Source organism: Magnolia sinica, chromosome 1 (genome assembly GCF_029962835.1).
Source record: "Magnolia sinica isolate HGM2019 chromosome 1, MsV1, whole genome shotgun sequence".
Taxonomy (NCBI): Eukaryota; Viridiplantae; Streptophyta; class Magnoliopsida; order Magnoliales; family Magnoliaceae; genus Magnolia; species Magnolia sinica.
Window position 1 is genome coordinate 67,741,416 of NC_080573.1, and position 13,345 is coordinate 67,754,760.

Below are 13,345 nucleotides of genomic sequence, written 5' to 3' on the forward strand. Positions count from 1 at the left end.
AAGAGAATAAAATAACTGAATGCTTGCCTGCAAACAGAGATCCTCAATTGGTATCCGCTTGATTTCAGGAACTTGGAAATCAGGAAGAGACGCCGCACGAGTTTTGGAATAAAGATGGTAACAAATTCCTGGTTGGCAACGGCCAGCACGACCCTGCCGCTGTTTTGCACTAGCTTTTGAAACCCAAGCAGAATGGAGTGTTGATACATTGTTATAAGGATCATAACTTTTCTCTTTCATTCGGCCACTGTCTATAACGTAAACTACATCGTCAATCGTAACTGCAGTCTCGGCAATGTTAGTCGAGAGGATTATTTTACGGGTACCAGCAGGCGGCCGTCTAAAAACCTTTTTCTGCTCCACGGATGGAATCATGGAGTGAAGAGATATGATAAGAAACTTGGAAGAATCTTTAAAAAACGGTGAAGCAAGTAATCTTTCACGGGTTTGATTTATATCATCCCATCCTGGCAGAAAAACAAGAATTGCACCTTCCTTTGAATCAATACATATTTTCCTCAACAATCGCTCGATTAGAACAGTATCAATATGTTCTGGATTGACACTAGCTAGATATTTTTCAAGTAGCTGTTGCACTTCGGCTGACCTTGAAATATCATTCTCCATGTGCTTTTTTAAAATATCCACAACTTCATCCTGATTTTCTTGTTGGGCCCAATGCAATGCAGTGCTTCCATCTTTAGCACATAGATAGCAGTCCGCACCAAGTGACAGGAGCCTACAAACATCACCAATTCGACCTTTTCTGGCAAAAACCATCAATGGCGACGCACCCGTCAATGAGTGCTGGTAATTATAGATTTTTGGAGTTGCAGAAGTAGAAACTAATTCTAGCAGGAGATCAAACTCATCACTGGACAATGCCAAGTCAATAGATTCATCCAAGGCAGTTCTGTACTCATCCGTTAAGAGATCGACATCATCAGCATCACCCAAGACAGAGGGATCGAGATGATTGCCCTCCGTTAATCCCAGGATAGAAAGCACATCCTCCAAATAGAAAGTCTTGACCTGAACAAATTTACTTCCAAATTAAAGTGAACTATAAAGTGATTAAAAGAAGTGAAACTGCATGTCTATAAGAGACGTATTTTACAGGATAAGTGAAGCCGGGGACCCGAATAATAGGGCAGCTGCCAAAATATTGAGAAAACCGCTCAGCGTTGATAGTAGCACTCATAAGGATCTGTTGGCTTAAAGAAATGATCATAGTAATACATTAATAATAGATAAATTAAAAGGTTAAAAATAAATGCAGGAAAAAGAAGATTTGAAGCATAAATGCTAGAGAGGTTTGCCTAACTCTACAAGTTTGTAGGTCCCAGTCCAACTAAACACTGCCACATGTACCTTCATGGCACAAGCATGTGTAACCAAGAAGCAAATCAGGTCCCCGTCATGTATGTGCCCTAGCACAAGCATCAGGCTACAACTCATCAGAGGGCCATGCATGGAAATTAAACATCAACCAACGCCCAAATTTTTCTTGACAGCCCGTTATTTTCATAGACTGGCCCGCAAGATTAGTTGGTTGTCCTGACTCTTCGGCACACGCATGATGGGCCCACTGAGGGGCTTGGATCTTGAACACTTGCGACATGCTGGCATGTGTGCCTGTCTATTTAGATACCCAGATCTACAAGCACATAGGATAGCAAACATCTATCCTAGAAAACTAGAAGAGTGTGAGTAATTATACTAACCAGACGTAGATGAGGACAAAATGGAAGCAAGTCTCTGCATAAAAGCAGAACAAAGCTGGTCAAATAATATGCATAGGGATTCCTACATACGATCAATTTACTTCAGGAGATGTTTCCCACACAATATCATGCGTGAACATTGGCATGCATGAGCTACGCTCCTTATATAGTTTATAAATTTGTAATACCAGTTATGAAAATCAAATCACTAATATGGTTGAATAAGTAGATTCTTGCAGAAATATCATGCTATTCTCTGATATCCTTAATTTCTTTTCAAAAATAAAAGGGATGTCCAATTTATAAAATCCACATTGGATGTCTTGTACTTAAGTCTGACAATGATATAAAGCAAAACCAAGTGTGCCTTTTCTAAGCATGTACCTGAGAATTGCAAGCATAAAATCAGCAAAGCGATCCCTTTCATGAATTTCATCCTACAAAAATAAACATTTTGAGCAGTTGCTATAGGGCATTCCAAGCCACCAAACTAGAACATATATGTGAAGGCAGTGAAAACATGAGAATACAAAATTAGATGTAAATAGCCTCAAGCAGTGAAAACATGACAGTAATATGAAAATAGCCTCAAGCATCTAAAACACATCACACTACACACACTTGAGAACACAAAATTAGATGTAAGGAAGCTTAGAGGATAAGGAGTGCAAAGAAATATTTGGAGAGTAAATCCAAGAACAACATCTCACACTAGAATAAAATAAAACATACAACCAACACACAGCAGACCTCAAAAACTAAAATTACATGTAGCTCCCCAACTTTTGTTTGCGATTTTGATAACTTTGTCTTAAGGTCGAGAAGCCGTCAGAAAATAAGTCATAAAAATTGTCACCTTGGAGTTCTTCTAAGAAGTTGGAGAATAGATTCCTTTACTAGGTAATTATTTACAATCTCCCTAAACAATGATATCAGCATTCCTGGAATTTCCATGACTTCAATAACCAAGAATAAGGAATAATTTCTATAATTTTTTTGAAGGATGAAATTATTATTAGGCCAAAAGGCATGAAAGAAAAACCGACAACAAAACAAACAGAGAAAATAATAATAATAATAATAATAATAATAATAATAAAAAGAAAGAAAACAGAAATAGAAGAAAAACAAAGAAAAGCCAAAAACCCTAAAAATTATACAACTCAAAGACAATACAAAAACAGAAAAGAAAAACAAAGAAGCCGAAAAACCTAAAAACTATACAACTCAAGGAGGCCGCGCACCCCAAAAGGAACTAGCACCCTAAAGCAAGCTGATGCAAAGCCATAGAAGATGCAGCCCAATCAACCCAAACGAAGGAGGAGAACAACGGATCCTCGTCAAGATCATTGGGACTCAAGAGTTTGAACGAGGACTTCACCGAACATTTTTCGAAAGGGTGAAGGAGCCACACGATCAAATCACTTTCTGTTGGGGAGGGCCGAGAGCTCCATAGCAACTCCAACAAGTTGAGCAGCTCTTCCAGCTCCACCTCGGATAGGGATCTCTTGCAAGGAGGACACCAAACCCCTTTCACAACATTAGAAAAAACAATCGACAACCAAAATAGAGGCTAAAGAGGCCATTCGACCCAAATTGGGGAAGATATGGAGAAGGGGCCTATCAAATATCCATGGATCGAGCCAAAGCGAAGCATTTCCTAGGACAAAGGAGAACCTATTCAGTGTAAGCAGTTTCAAATGACAAATCACTTTCCAAACAGAAGACACTTAGTATAGGGAGGTAGGATTGGGGAACCAACCCCCCACCTCAGAGCCATACTTACAAACCAAATGATCCCTCCACCAGGAACTAGATTCCGAGCAAAAAGACCCAACCATTATCCAAGAATAGCAGAATTGACTGGGTTTGCAAACCTCAGACCATTTAAGCATATTAATTATGGGCCCAATAAAGTCTCCCTGCCATACAAAATCCCTATAAATTTTATCGACCCTACAGATAACCAATTTAGGGCACCTATAAAGAAAAAGGAAATATGATGGAAGATTAGAGAGAGCAACTTTAAGAAGGGTAATACGACCCCCGAGAGATAAATACCTTCTTTTCCAGACAAACAGTTTGTGTTCAAACCTTTCAATAACCACATCTCAAAGATATTTGGCAAGCTTACCAATACAAAGGGGAAGGCCAAGATAAGAGGACAGAAAGGAACCGGCCATGCAACCAATAGTTTCCGCTAGATGGAAGAGCACTGAGGTGTCAAGATTGATACCTTCTACTACTATAACAAAATGCCAAAGCCACAAAACAAACAAGCCAATTCTCCTTTACTAAGCATGAGACGGAGACTTTCCGCTACTATTAAAATAAAAAATAAATAACAATAATAATAAATAAGAGAGAGAGAGAGAGAGAGTAGATTGCCTTATCTCAAGCCAAGAGAGGATTTTAAAAAGTCTTCGGGAGAACCATTAACTAGGACCAAGGACACGGTGGAGAAAATACAGGTCCTGAACCAACCCCTTCATTTGGAACCAAAGCCAAGGCGAAACAACACACAAACATAGGGATGTACTCAATGGGCTTCCTTAAGCTCATTCCTGCTATTGTTGAATTTTTTAGGCAAAGGTAAGCAACAAGAGTAGCCCAGCATGAATCGTCTATAGATGTTACTTGGATTTTTTATTTTTATTTTTTCTATTTGGAATCAGCAATGTAATATGTAATGGAACTTGTGCATTTTTTTAAGCGTGAATGTTATATATTACAGTGGAAATTTTGATTTTTCCTTTGCATGGAAAATCACAACCTTACTACTCAGATATACTAGAATAAAAATTTTACAATTTTTTCCATCAAAAGCTCGAATTCAAGACCGCAAAACATGTCGAATTCTAGGCATGACAAGTGGGTATCATAGCATAAGATTTGGGATTTACCTAGGGATTAACCACTAGTTGGAGAACCTAGAAATGATGAAACCTAGGATTCTCGGTTTGCGAACTTAGTTGGAATCAGGATCACCGATTTGAGAACTTGCAGACTTTGAACTTAGCATCCTAGATTGAAGGACTTGGAAATAGTGAAATTTAGAATGCCTTTTGAATGATAATTGTGATCTAGACGGTCTCCATTTTCCTCAGACTTTGTTGATCCAACTATAGATTATGGCGAGACCCAACACTCGGGGTAGGCCCATAGCAGCCGTGCAGAGATTAGCCTCCTTTGACGACAGACAGACTATATAGGATGAGCTTTACGTGCTCTGGAAAGCATTGCATCCATCTTAAAGCTGCAGGCCTGACATTCCAATGAAGAGCAGTGTCCATAGCACAGGATAGGGCACGCAGCCTCTAGTAAGAGTTCAAGAGGCTAAGCCCTCCAGTATTTAAAGGGCAGCCAAATCCCATGGAGGCAGAGAGGTGGAGGGCTCTCCTAAAGAAGATATTCATAATTATGGGTTGCACAGAAGAATAGAAAGTAACGTTGGTTGTGTTTATGCTGGAGGGTGAGGCAACGTTTTGGCGGCAGATGATTGCCAAGATGGCAGGAGAGGACACGATCCGAACTTGGGGGGTGTTTTGCGAGTAGATCTACAATAAGTATTTCTTGGCAATATGCAAGAAAATAAAGTGGCAGAGTTTAGCGCCTTAGAGCAATGAACATGACTATAGGCTAGTACGATGCCAAAATTACCAAGTTGTCCTGATTTGTGCCCTACATGATCATGGACGAGGATCTTAGGGCCCGAAAGTTTGAGAAGGGGCTAAGGAGAGGAATCCACAACAAGCTAGTTGCGCTAAGGCTCCCGACCTATGCTAATGTGGTCGAACAAGCCTTATCATTGAGGTCAACAACGACGATTTTTGGAAGACCCGAGAATAAAAGAGGGATAGTAAGGGCAAGAAGATAGCAGCACAAGTCGTGCAGGCTACTGCTGCGAAGAGACAAAGGATAGCGAGGTCGACCGCCCAAGTTCTGATAGGGCCGGTGCAACGACAGTTCCAAGGCAAGTACCACAACTGCAAGGAGCTAAGACACTATTCGTTTATGCCCCCACCAATAGCAGCAGAGGTAGCAGCAGAAGGCGCCATTTCAGACGAGGCCTCTGCTCCACCCACAATAGCCGAGGCCACATTTCCAACAGCCACTGAGACCTCAGTACCAGCCCCAGCAGTAGAGACCGCCACAGCAATAGCAAAGAGGTCAGGCCCCACCCCTTCCAACTCAAGGTTGTGCTCTTGCACTCCCACAAAGAGACTTGTGTGCCTCTGGGTTCATGGTGAAAGGTAATCCAATTGTCTTTTCTTCACTGGCTAGGACCCTTTTTTATTCAGGAGTTACGCACTCTTTTATATCTGATACATTTGTGTATGCCGAGATTAGTCCCCGAACCCCTAAAGGGAGGGTTAGTAGTAGTAAAACCGTTGGGGAAATCTGCCACCTCAGACCTAGTATGTAGGTCCTACCCTATTACCATCTAAAATTTCGTACCGCCAGCTGACTTGATCGTACTGAAGATGTCAGAGTTCAAGGTGATTTTAGGAATGGACTAGTTGGCTACTTGCCACGCCAAGTTAGATTGCTTTGAGAAGATAGTCACCTTCTTCATTCCTAGGCAGCCACAGGCCCACAGTTTCAAAACCTGAGGATGTCAAGAGAGGGACCATTGGAGAGTCTCCTAGCTATCATGGAGCAGCAGCAAGAGTTGGGCATCAACCAAGTGTCAGTCATCTACAAGTTCCCGAATGTGTTTCAAGACATTCCCAGCTTGCTACCAAAAAAGGACCATTGAGTTTAGTATTGATCTTACGCAAAGGACTGCACCAATCTTGATGGCCACATACCAAATGGCAACAGTGGAGTTAAAGGAACTGAATGATCAGATAGAGGAGCTGCAAGGACAAGGTTTCATCAGACCAGGTGTATCGTCGTGGGGAGCGCTAAACTTATTTGTAAAGAAGAAGGATGGGTCGTTGAGGATGTACAACGATTACTGCTAGCTCAACAGGGTCACTATCATGAATAAGTATCCGCTACCAAGGATAGATGACATGTTCGACTAGCTGAAGGAGAGACAATTCTTATCCAAAATTGACCTCAGATCGAGATATCACCAACTTCAAGTTAGGGAGGAGGATGTTCCTAAGACAACCTTGGTGACTCGCTATAGGCACTTTAAGTTCCTAGTGATGTTGTTAAAACTGACCAATGCATTGGCTATATTCATGGAGTGAACAAGATTTTCTGCCCATACCTGAACCAGTTCATCATGGTCTTCATTGATGACAACTTGATCTACACAAACACCCGAGAAGAGCACGAGCAACACCTTAAGACTGCATTGTAGACCTTTTGAGACCACCAGTTGCACGCCAAGCTGGAGAAGTGTGAATTCTAGAAAAAAAAAAAGATGTTCTTGGGACACGTGATAACCTAGGAAGGGGTGGCAATAGATCCCTCAATGGTGGAAGTAGTGTTCAACTGGGGGCAGCCCACGAGTGTGACCAAGGTCTGGAGTTTCTTAGGCCTAACATGATATTAACGAGGATTCATCAAAGGATTCTCCATTGACGGCCCACTGACTTAGTTGACACAAAAAGTGGTGAAGTTTGTTTAGAACGATACACACGAGAAAACGTTTGTTGAGCTGAAGGCCCAACTAATGACGGCACCAGTCCTCAGCATCTTATGCGAGTGAACAATTTCTGATTCAACAGGAGAAGGTAGTAGCTTATGTGTCCAGGCAGTTCAAGGTCCACACGCAGAACTACCCCGTGCATGACTTAGAGTTGGCAACAATTGTCTTCGCATTGAAAGCGTGGAGGCGCTATCTCTACAAGGAGAAGTTCGAGTTCTTCTCAGACCACAAGAGCCTCAAGTATCTATTCTCCTAAAAAGAGTTGAATATGCGACAACAAAGATGAATGGAGTTTTTAAAGGAATATGACTTCACTCTGCAATATCACCTGGGCAATGCGAACATAGTGGCAGATGCTTTGAGCCACGAGCCATGGGGGATAGTCGCCCAACTTATGATCCAAGAGTGGAGGATGCTCAACACAATGGACTTGACATCCAAATGAGTCCGCAGTATTCGATAACACGCCTCTCTAACTTATCGATTCAACCCACCTTATTCAGCGGGGTGAGTGAGGCCCAGCAAGTGAACCCGTAGTTGCAAGCCTGATTAGTAGGTCGATATAGATGGTGCTTTGCACTTCCAGGGGATTTTGTGCCCCTAGTGTGGCCGACTTAAAGAGTGAGATTCCAGACAAGGTGCATAATTCAAAGCTCACTATCCACCTGGGTGGAATGGAGATGTATTGCGATACACACTAATAGCATTGGTGAGGCAACATGAAGAGATATATTCGCATGCGTTTCTACACATCTCACATGCCAACAGGTGAATGTAGAATACCAGAGGCCAACCGGAGCACTCCAACCATTGCCTATTGCCAAATAGAAATGGGAGTATGTGACCATGGATTTTGTGATGGGATTGCCATGGACTTGCCACAATCATGTCGCAATCTGGGTCATTGTCGATCGACCAACCAAATTCGCGTATTTCTTCCTGATCTGTGCTACTTGGCCTCTAGATAAGCTGAGCCGATTATACATCAGAGAGGTGGTGAGGCTACATGGAGTCCTAGTGTCTATTGTATCATATCACGACTCCAAATTCACGTCACATTTCTAGAGGAGCTTCAAGACATCACTTGGGGCTTTGCTCGATTTTAGTAGTCTTCCATCCTCAGATGGACGAGCAAACTAAGCGAGTCAATCAAATTCTAGAGGACATGTTGCACACTTGTGTCATAGACTATAAGGGTGGTTGGGATGAACACTTGTTGTTGATCGAGTTCGCTTAAAACAACAGCTTCCAGACGAGTATTGGCATGGCACCCTATGAGACACTGTATAACAGGCCTTGCAAATCCCCAAGTTGTTGGATAGAGCTTGGCAAGAGAAGGTTGTTAGGTCCAGATATTGTGTAGAGACAATTGAGAAAATCGCTATCATTAGGGACCGGATCCACAACGCTCAAAGCTGGGTAGAAGAGTTACGTAGATCACCGTAGGCCGGACCTAGGCCTCTTGAGCTTTCTATCTAGCAGGATAACCGCCTCCACTACCTTGCCATATCTCTAGAAAATTCGATTTAGATGACCGAACTTTTAGGAGGGGGGATATTTCGCAATAAAGATGGTCGGAAGGGCTGAGAGCAGAGGTCCCTTATTATCCCTCTTTCTCTTCCTTCCAAAGACAGTTATCCAACCATCTCAATCAAACTCCCTTTCTTTGATGGCATTGATGCTTTCTCCAATCTTTACCCTTTCCTTTGACATCGTGATCCAGCTTCCTTCCTTCTCCGTTGATAGCATCGTTGGCGGCTAGTAACGCTAAAAGAGGAATGTAGAGGTTTTCCCCGAATCAAATTCTACCAAAGCGTTCTTGAACAAGTCCTATTTCCCATAATGCATTTTAGTAGTTTGTTTGCCATCATGACAAAGTGTCTGTTTGCCTTTTTCGTGAAAACACATGAATACTTTGAGTCAAGTCGACACTGTTGTCCATCAAGCATTTTTAGTATGGTGTTGGCACAAGTAATTCCTGCCTCAGTGGCTGGCAGAAGGTAATAGTAATATTACTACGAATCACTCTTTAGAAGTCCCAGCCTTAGTGGCTGGCAGAAGGAAATAGTAATATTACTTCTAATCACTCTCAATTTGAATCTTAGTTTCACGATCCATCAAATCAAGTGCCACTCACACTTCAAATCACTCTTCAGAATCGTGCTCCATTACTCCCTAGCCATTTACACTTGCAAGTTTCACGATCCATCTAATCAAGTGCCACTTACACTTCGAATCACTCTTCGGAATTGTGCTCCAATTAATTCCTAGCCATTTACACTTGCTAACATTTTGAAACAGACACTTCCCTATTCCCAAATCTGAATCTCTAGCTGCTTTGCTTCATAGTTCATGCGACTATAGTCCCAATAACTAAATCAACAAAACCAATACCCATTTCATAGAGCTCCCCTTGTGGACTCAAGAGGCACGAGCAAAGTCATGCACCCAGATTTTGCAAGTACTTCGCCGTTAAAACCTAGGTTTGACAATGGTTGGGCGGCTTGCCGAGCGAGGCTTTGGACTGGGCGTGCACTTATTAGCTTGGCCGATTTTCCAGGCTAGGGCCTAGTATGTATGGCCCGATCAATTTTCAGGTCAGGCTTGGGCTTGGATAGTTTTAGCCCGGCACGACTAGAAGGGTATTTATGTCATTTAAATATATAGTGGCCTTGGACCAGGCTTGGACTTATTAGCTTGGCTTGTGTTCCTGGCTAGGCCTAATATGTATGGCCTGATCAATTTTCAGTTCCAGCTAGAAGGGTATTAATGTAGTTTACAATATATCATTTTAGCCTAGCAAGGCTAGAAGGGTATCTATGCAGTTTACAATATATAAATATATAGTTTCTATCTAAGCTTCTCCAATAAGAGGAAGTCTCAAGCTTGCTAGACAAATGTGATCCCTCCCTCTCTAGATAGATGGTCAGATTTCCCCTCCCTCCCCTCACTAGATAGATGGTCAGATTTTTACCTGCCCTCCCTCCCCGCCTACCTAACACTTCACAAGCAAACCAAGCATACTATGACTAGAATCATATGATCATCTATTTCTATCTATCAAACAACTCCACAAAATAGCAAATAGCAATTTAGAAGTAATCAAATGAGTGGAGTGGTTGTCTCAAAAATGTTTCACATTTTGACAGAAATTTTTTTATGAGCTTTTCATGGTGTTCAATGAGGATCAACATTTTGATTCTAGCCATCAGAGTTTTCCAACAATATAGTCTGATGCCAGCCAAGAATTTCACAATATTGATGCCTGAGTGGTAACTATTAATCCAAGGAAGAAAAACTCGCAATCGGATAACTTACAGTTTTCATATATAAACCGCTTCCTATACCAAGCCATAGAAGACACCGGCAGTCTATCAAATAATTGAAACCTCTCCTTTTATTTCTTTTTATTGATACTATCAAGTCACAGAATCATATACGAATATCAAGACTTCAATGCAAAATTGGACGGATAGAACCAAATTATTTATTTGTTTATTTTTGAAGATTGACACAACCAAATTATAAACAGAAGCATGTAAAATTGGCATTTGAAATAGATGTAAAATTGGCATTTGAAATAGATAGGCACGAATCTCAGTTGAATACAGAAATAATGATTGTATAATTTTATGAATCAAACACATTGTGTGATGGTTGGTTAATGGAAAACTGCATGCAACAAATTATCATATGCAGAGAGAGGGCAATGGACACTCTACACATGCATATCTGTGCAGATGTATACCTGCATGTGTATATTTTGTGAATATCTATATATTATGCAAGTATGCAACCATGCACTTATTTATGTATGCCCTGTTTATATATGCAAGTTTATCCAAATTTATAAAAGGAAACAAGCATTGGGATTTAGGACATGTACACAAGCAGAAAAGAAAAGCAACATCACTATCAAATGAAAACAGAGGATCCCCAATACTTTGGATTATTTCTATAAATAAATATTTACAAGTTAAATATTCATTTATGTAAGTATAAAATCATTACCACAATAATATGGGTTATTTCAAAAACATCCTTCAAGGATTCATTTGCAACTTCTTTGTTCGATGTACCAGCACCCATGCCAATCAGCATCCTCAAAAGAATCCCATTAGTACAAAACACTATAGAAGAGTTTTTCCCGCCTTTCGACTCCAAGCGTATCTGAAAAGGTCGACATTCATGAAGTCATCAACAAAATAAAAGAATAGCTCAAAATGAACATTGTTTCAAGGAAAGGGCTTGAGAAATCATCATCCAGAAAGAAAAGTTGCAACAATAATTGTTTGTACCTGCGGAGAATTGGTCCAAAGAGATGATTCAAGGAATGGAAAACAATTTCCTCATAGAAAGAAACGATTAAAAAACAAAACAATTATTCCATCTTGAACACAACTGTTTGGTCGGTGAGACATAAATTTTGGAAACGCCAAGCATTATAATTGCACAAGGGTTTACAGATTTACCTGTTATTGGACCAACTTATTTTCCCAAGGCTTCTTTATAAGAAGCTTGAAATCAATCAATGAAGACCATATGAATCTACATAGGAATCCATGCACTTGGGGCAATTGTTCTAATTTATATTGACGCAACTCAAATATATGCCCCACATTGATGTAAAGACAGCATGGCATGACAAAGTAATGCAGGACAATTAATCGGTTGCTCTAAAAGCTCGAACTGATAGAGCATGGCGAATTAATCCCTTTGTCTCATAGCCCAGGCCCCAAATCCATGGGTTAGGTCCTCAGTTGAACCCTCTTAGTGGGCCCCAATCCATGGGTTCCGCCTCACACGAGCCACCCGCCTCATACGGGCCCCAAATCCATGGGTTCTACGGGCCGCCCACCCTGAGTGTGCCCCTACATCCCACAGGCCACGCCACTCGAGCTCGGTGTGAAAATGTCCTCGCATTAATTACCCCCGATGAGGAGTCTCGAACACGAGACCTCCCGCTATGATACCAATTTGATGCATGACAATTAACCACTTGCTCTAAAAGCTTGAACTGATAGAGCATGGCGAATTAATCCCTCTCATAGCCCAGGCCACAAATCCATGGGTTAGGTCATTGGTCGAACCCTCCCTATGGGCCCCAAATCCATGGGTGTTGCCCCCTCGTGGACCCCAAATCCATGAGTGTTGCCCCCTCGTGGGCCCCAAATCTAGGGTTCCACCTCACACAAATCACCCGCCTCATACAGGCCCCAAATTCATGGGTTCTGCGGGCCATCGACCCTAACCGTGCCCCTGCATCCCATAGGCCACCCCACTCGAGCCTAGTGTGAAAATGCCCCCGCATTACATATGTTTGAAGAAGTCTGCTCCTACTTATACATACATGCTTACGAAGAAAAATGATTGGATGAATCTACACAAGAAATCATGCACTTCGAGTGATTGCTCTAATGCATATCAACACAACTCAATATGTGTCCCACATTGACCCAAGAACAGCATCGCATTACCAAGCTATCCATATGTTCATAGAAATTTGTTACTACTTCCACATGCATACAGATGTGCACGAGGGCTCATGCACACATAAATATGGAAAACGTTACTATGGTCAAGTTTCACCACAATGCTATTGAAATGAGCTTTTTAGGTGCCTTTGATTGGCACATGCAAGGCTCTCCCCTACACGAGGCCACTGTAGATATGAAATCAGGGTTCAAAACCAAGACTCAAATCGGTCCTAAAAGAGAGAAGTCTTACCATTTATGGATGAAGGTCAACAAACTATTTCGGTCTTGGGCCCCTACAACAAGAATACAAGCCATGTGTTGAGTGTGAAATATTGCATATTTCCCCCTAGTTATACCTTGGTTTTTTGAACATGATAGTGTTTAATCGATCTATTTATACATATTTTCTCTTACGATGTGATTTTGAGAGCTCAAGGTGAAAAGGATACTAAAAGCATGGATTTGATGCTCGAGAATTACCAAAGCAAGGATTGGATCTTTGGAGGTCAAGATTGAAGAATTCAAGAGTCCGAGATTCG

At 41.5% G+C, this 13,345-nt stretch overlaps 1 protein-coding gene across 2 annotated transcripts in view; it reads right to left on the reverse strand.

The window, feature by feature from the left end:
• The window catches only part of LOC131250770 (DExH-box ATP-dependent RNA helicase DExH6), a 101,679-nt gene that overhangs the window by 9,077 nt on the left and 79,257 nt on the right, over window positions 1-13,345 (reverse strand). For both annotated transcript variants that reach the window (XM_058251066.1, XM_058251076.1), the window contains 5 exons: window positions 11,341-11,499; window positions 2,109-2,161; window positions 1,725-1,758; window positions 1,118-1,207; window positions 28-1,032 (listed from right to left, as the gene is read on the reverse strand). In XM_058251066.1, coding sequence (XP_058107049.1) covers window positions 28-1,032; window positions 1,118-1,207; window positions 1,725-1,758; window positions 2,109-2,161; window positions 11,341-11,499 — 1,341 coding nt within the window. The remainder of the gene's footprint in view (window positions 1-27; window positions 1,033-1,117; window positions 1,208-1,724; window positions 1,759-2,108; window positions 2,162-11,340; window positions 11,500-13,345) is intronic.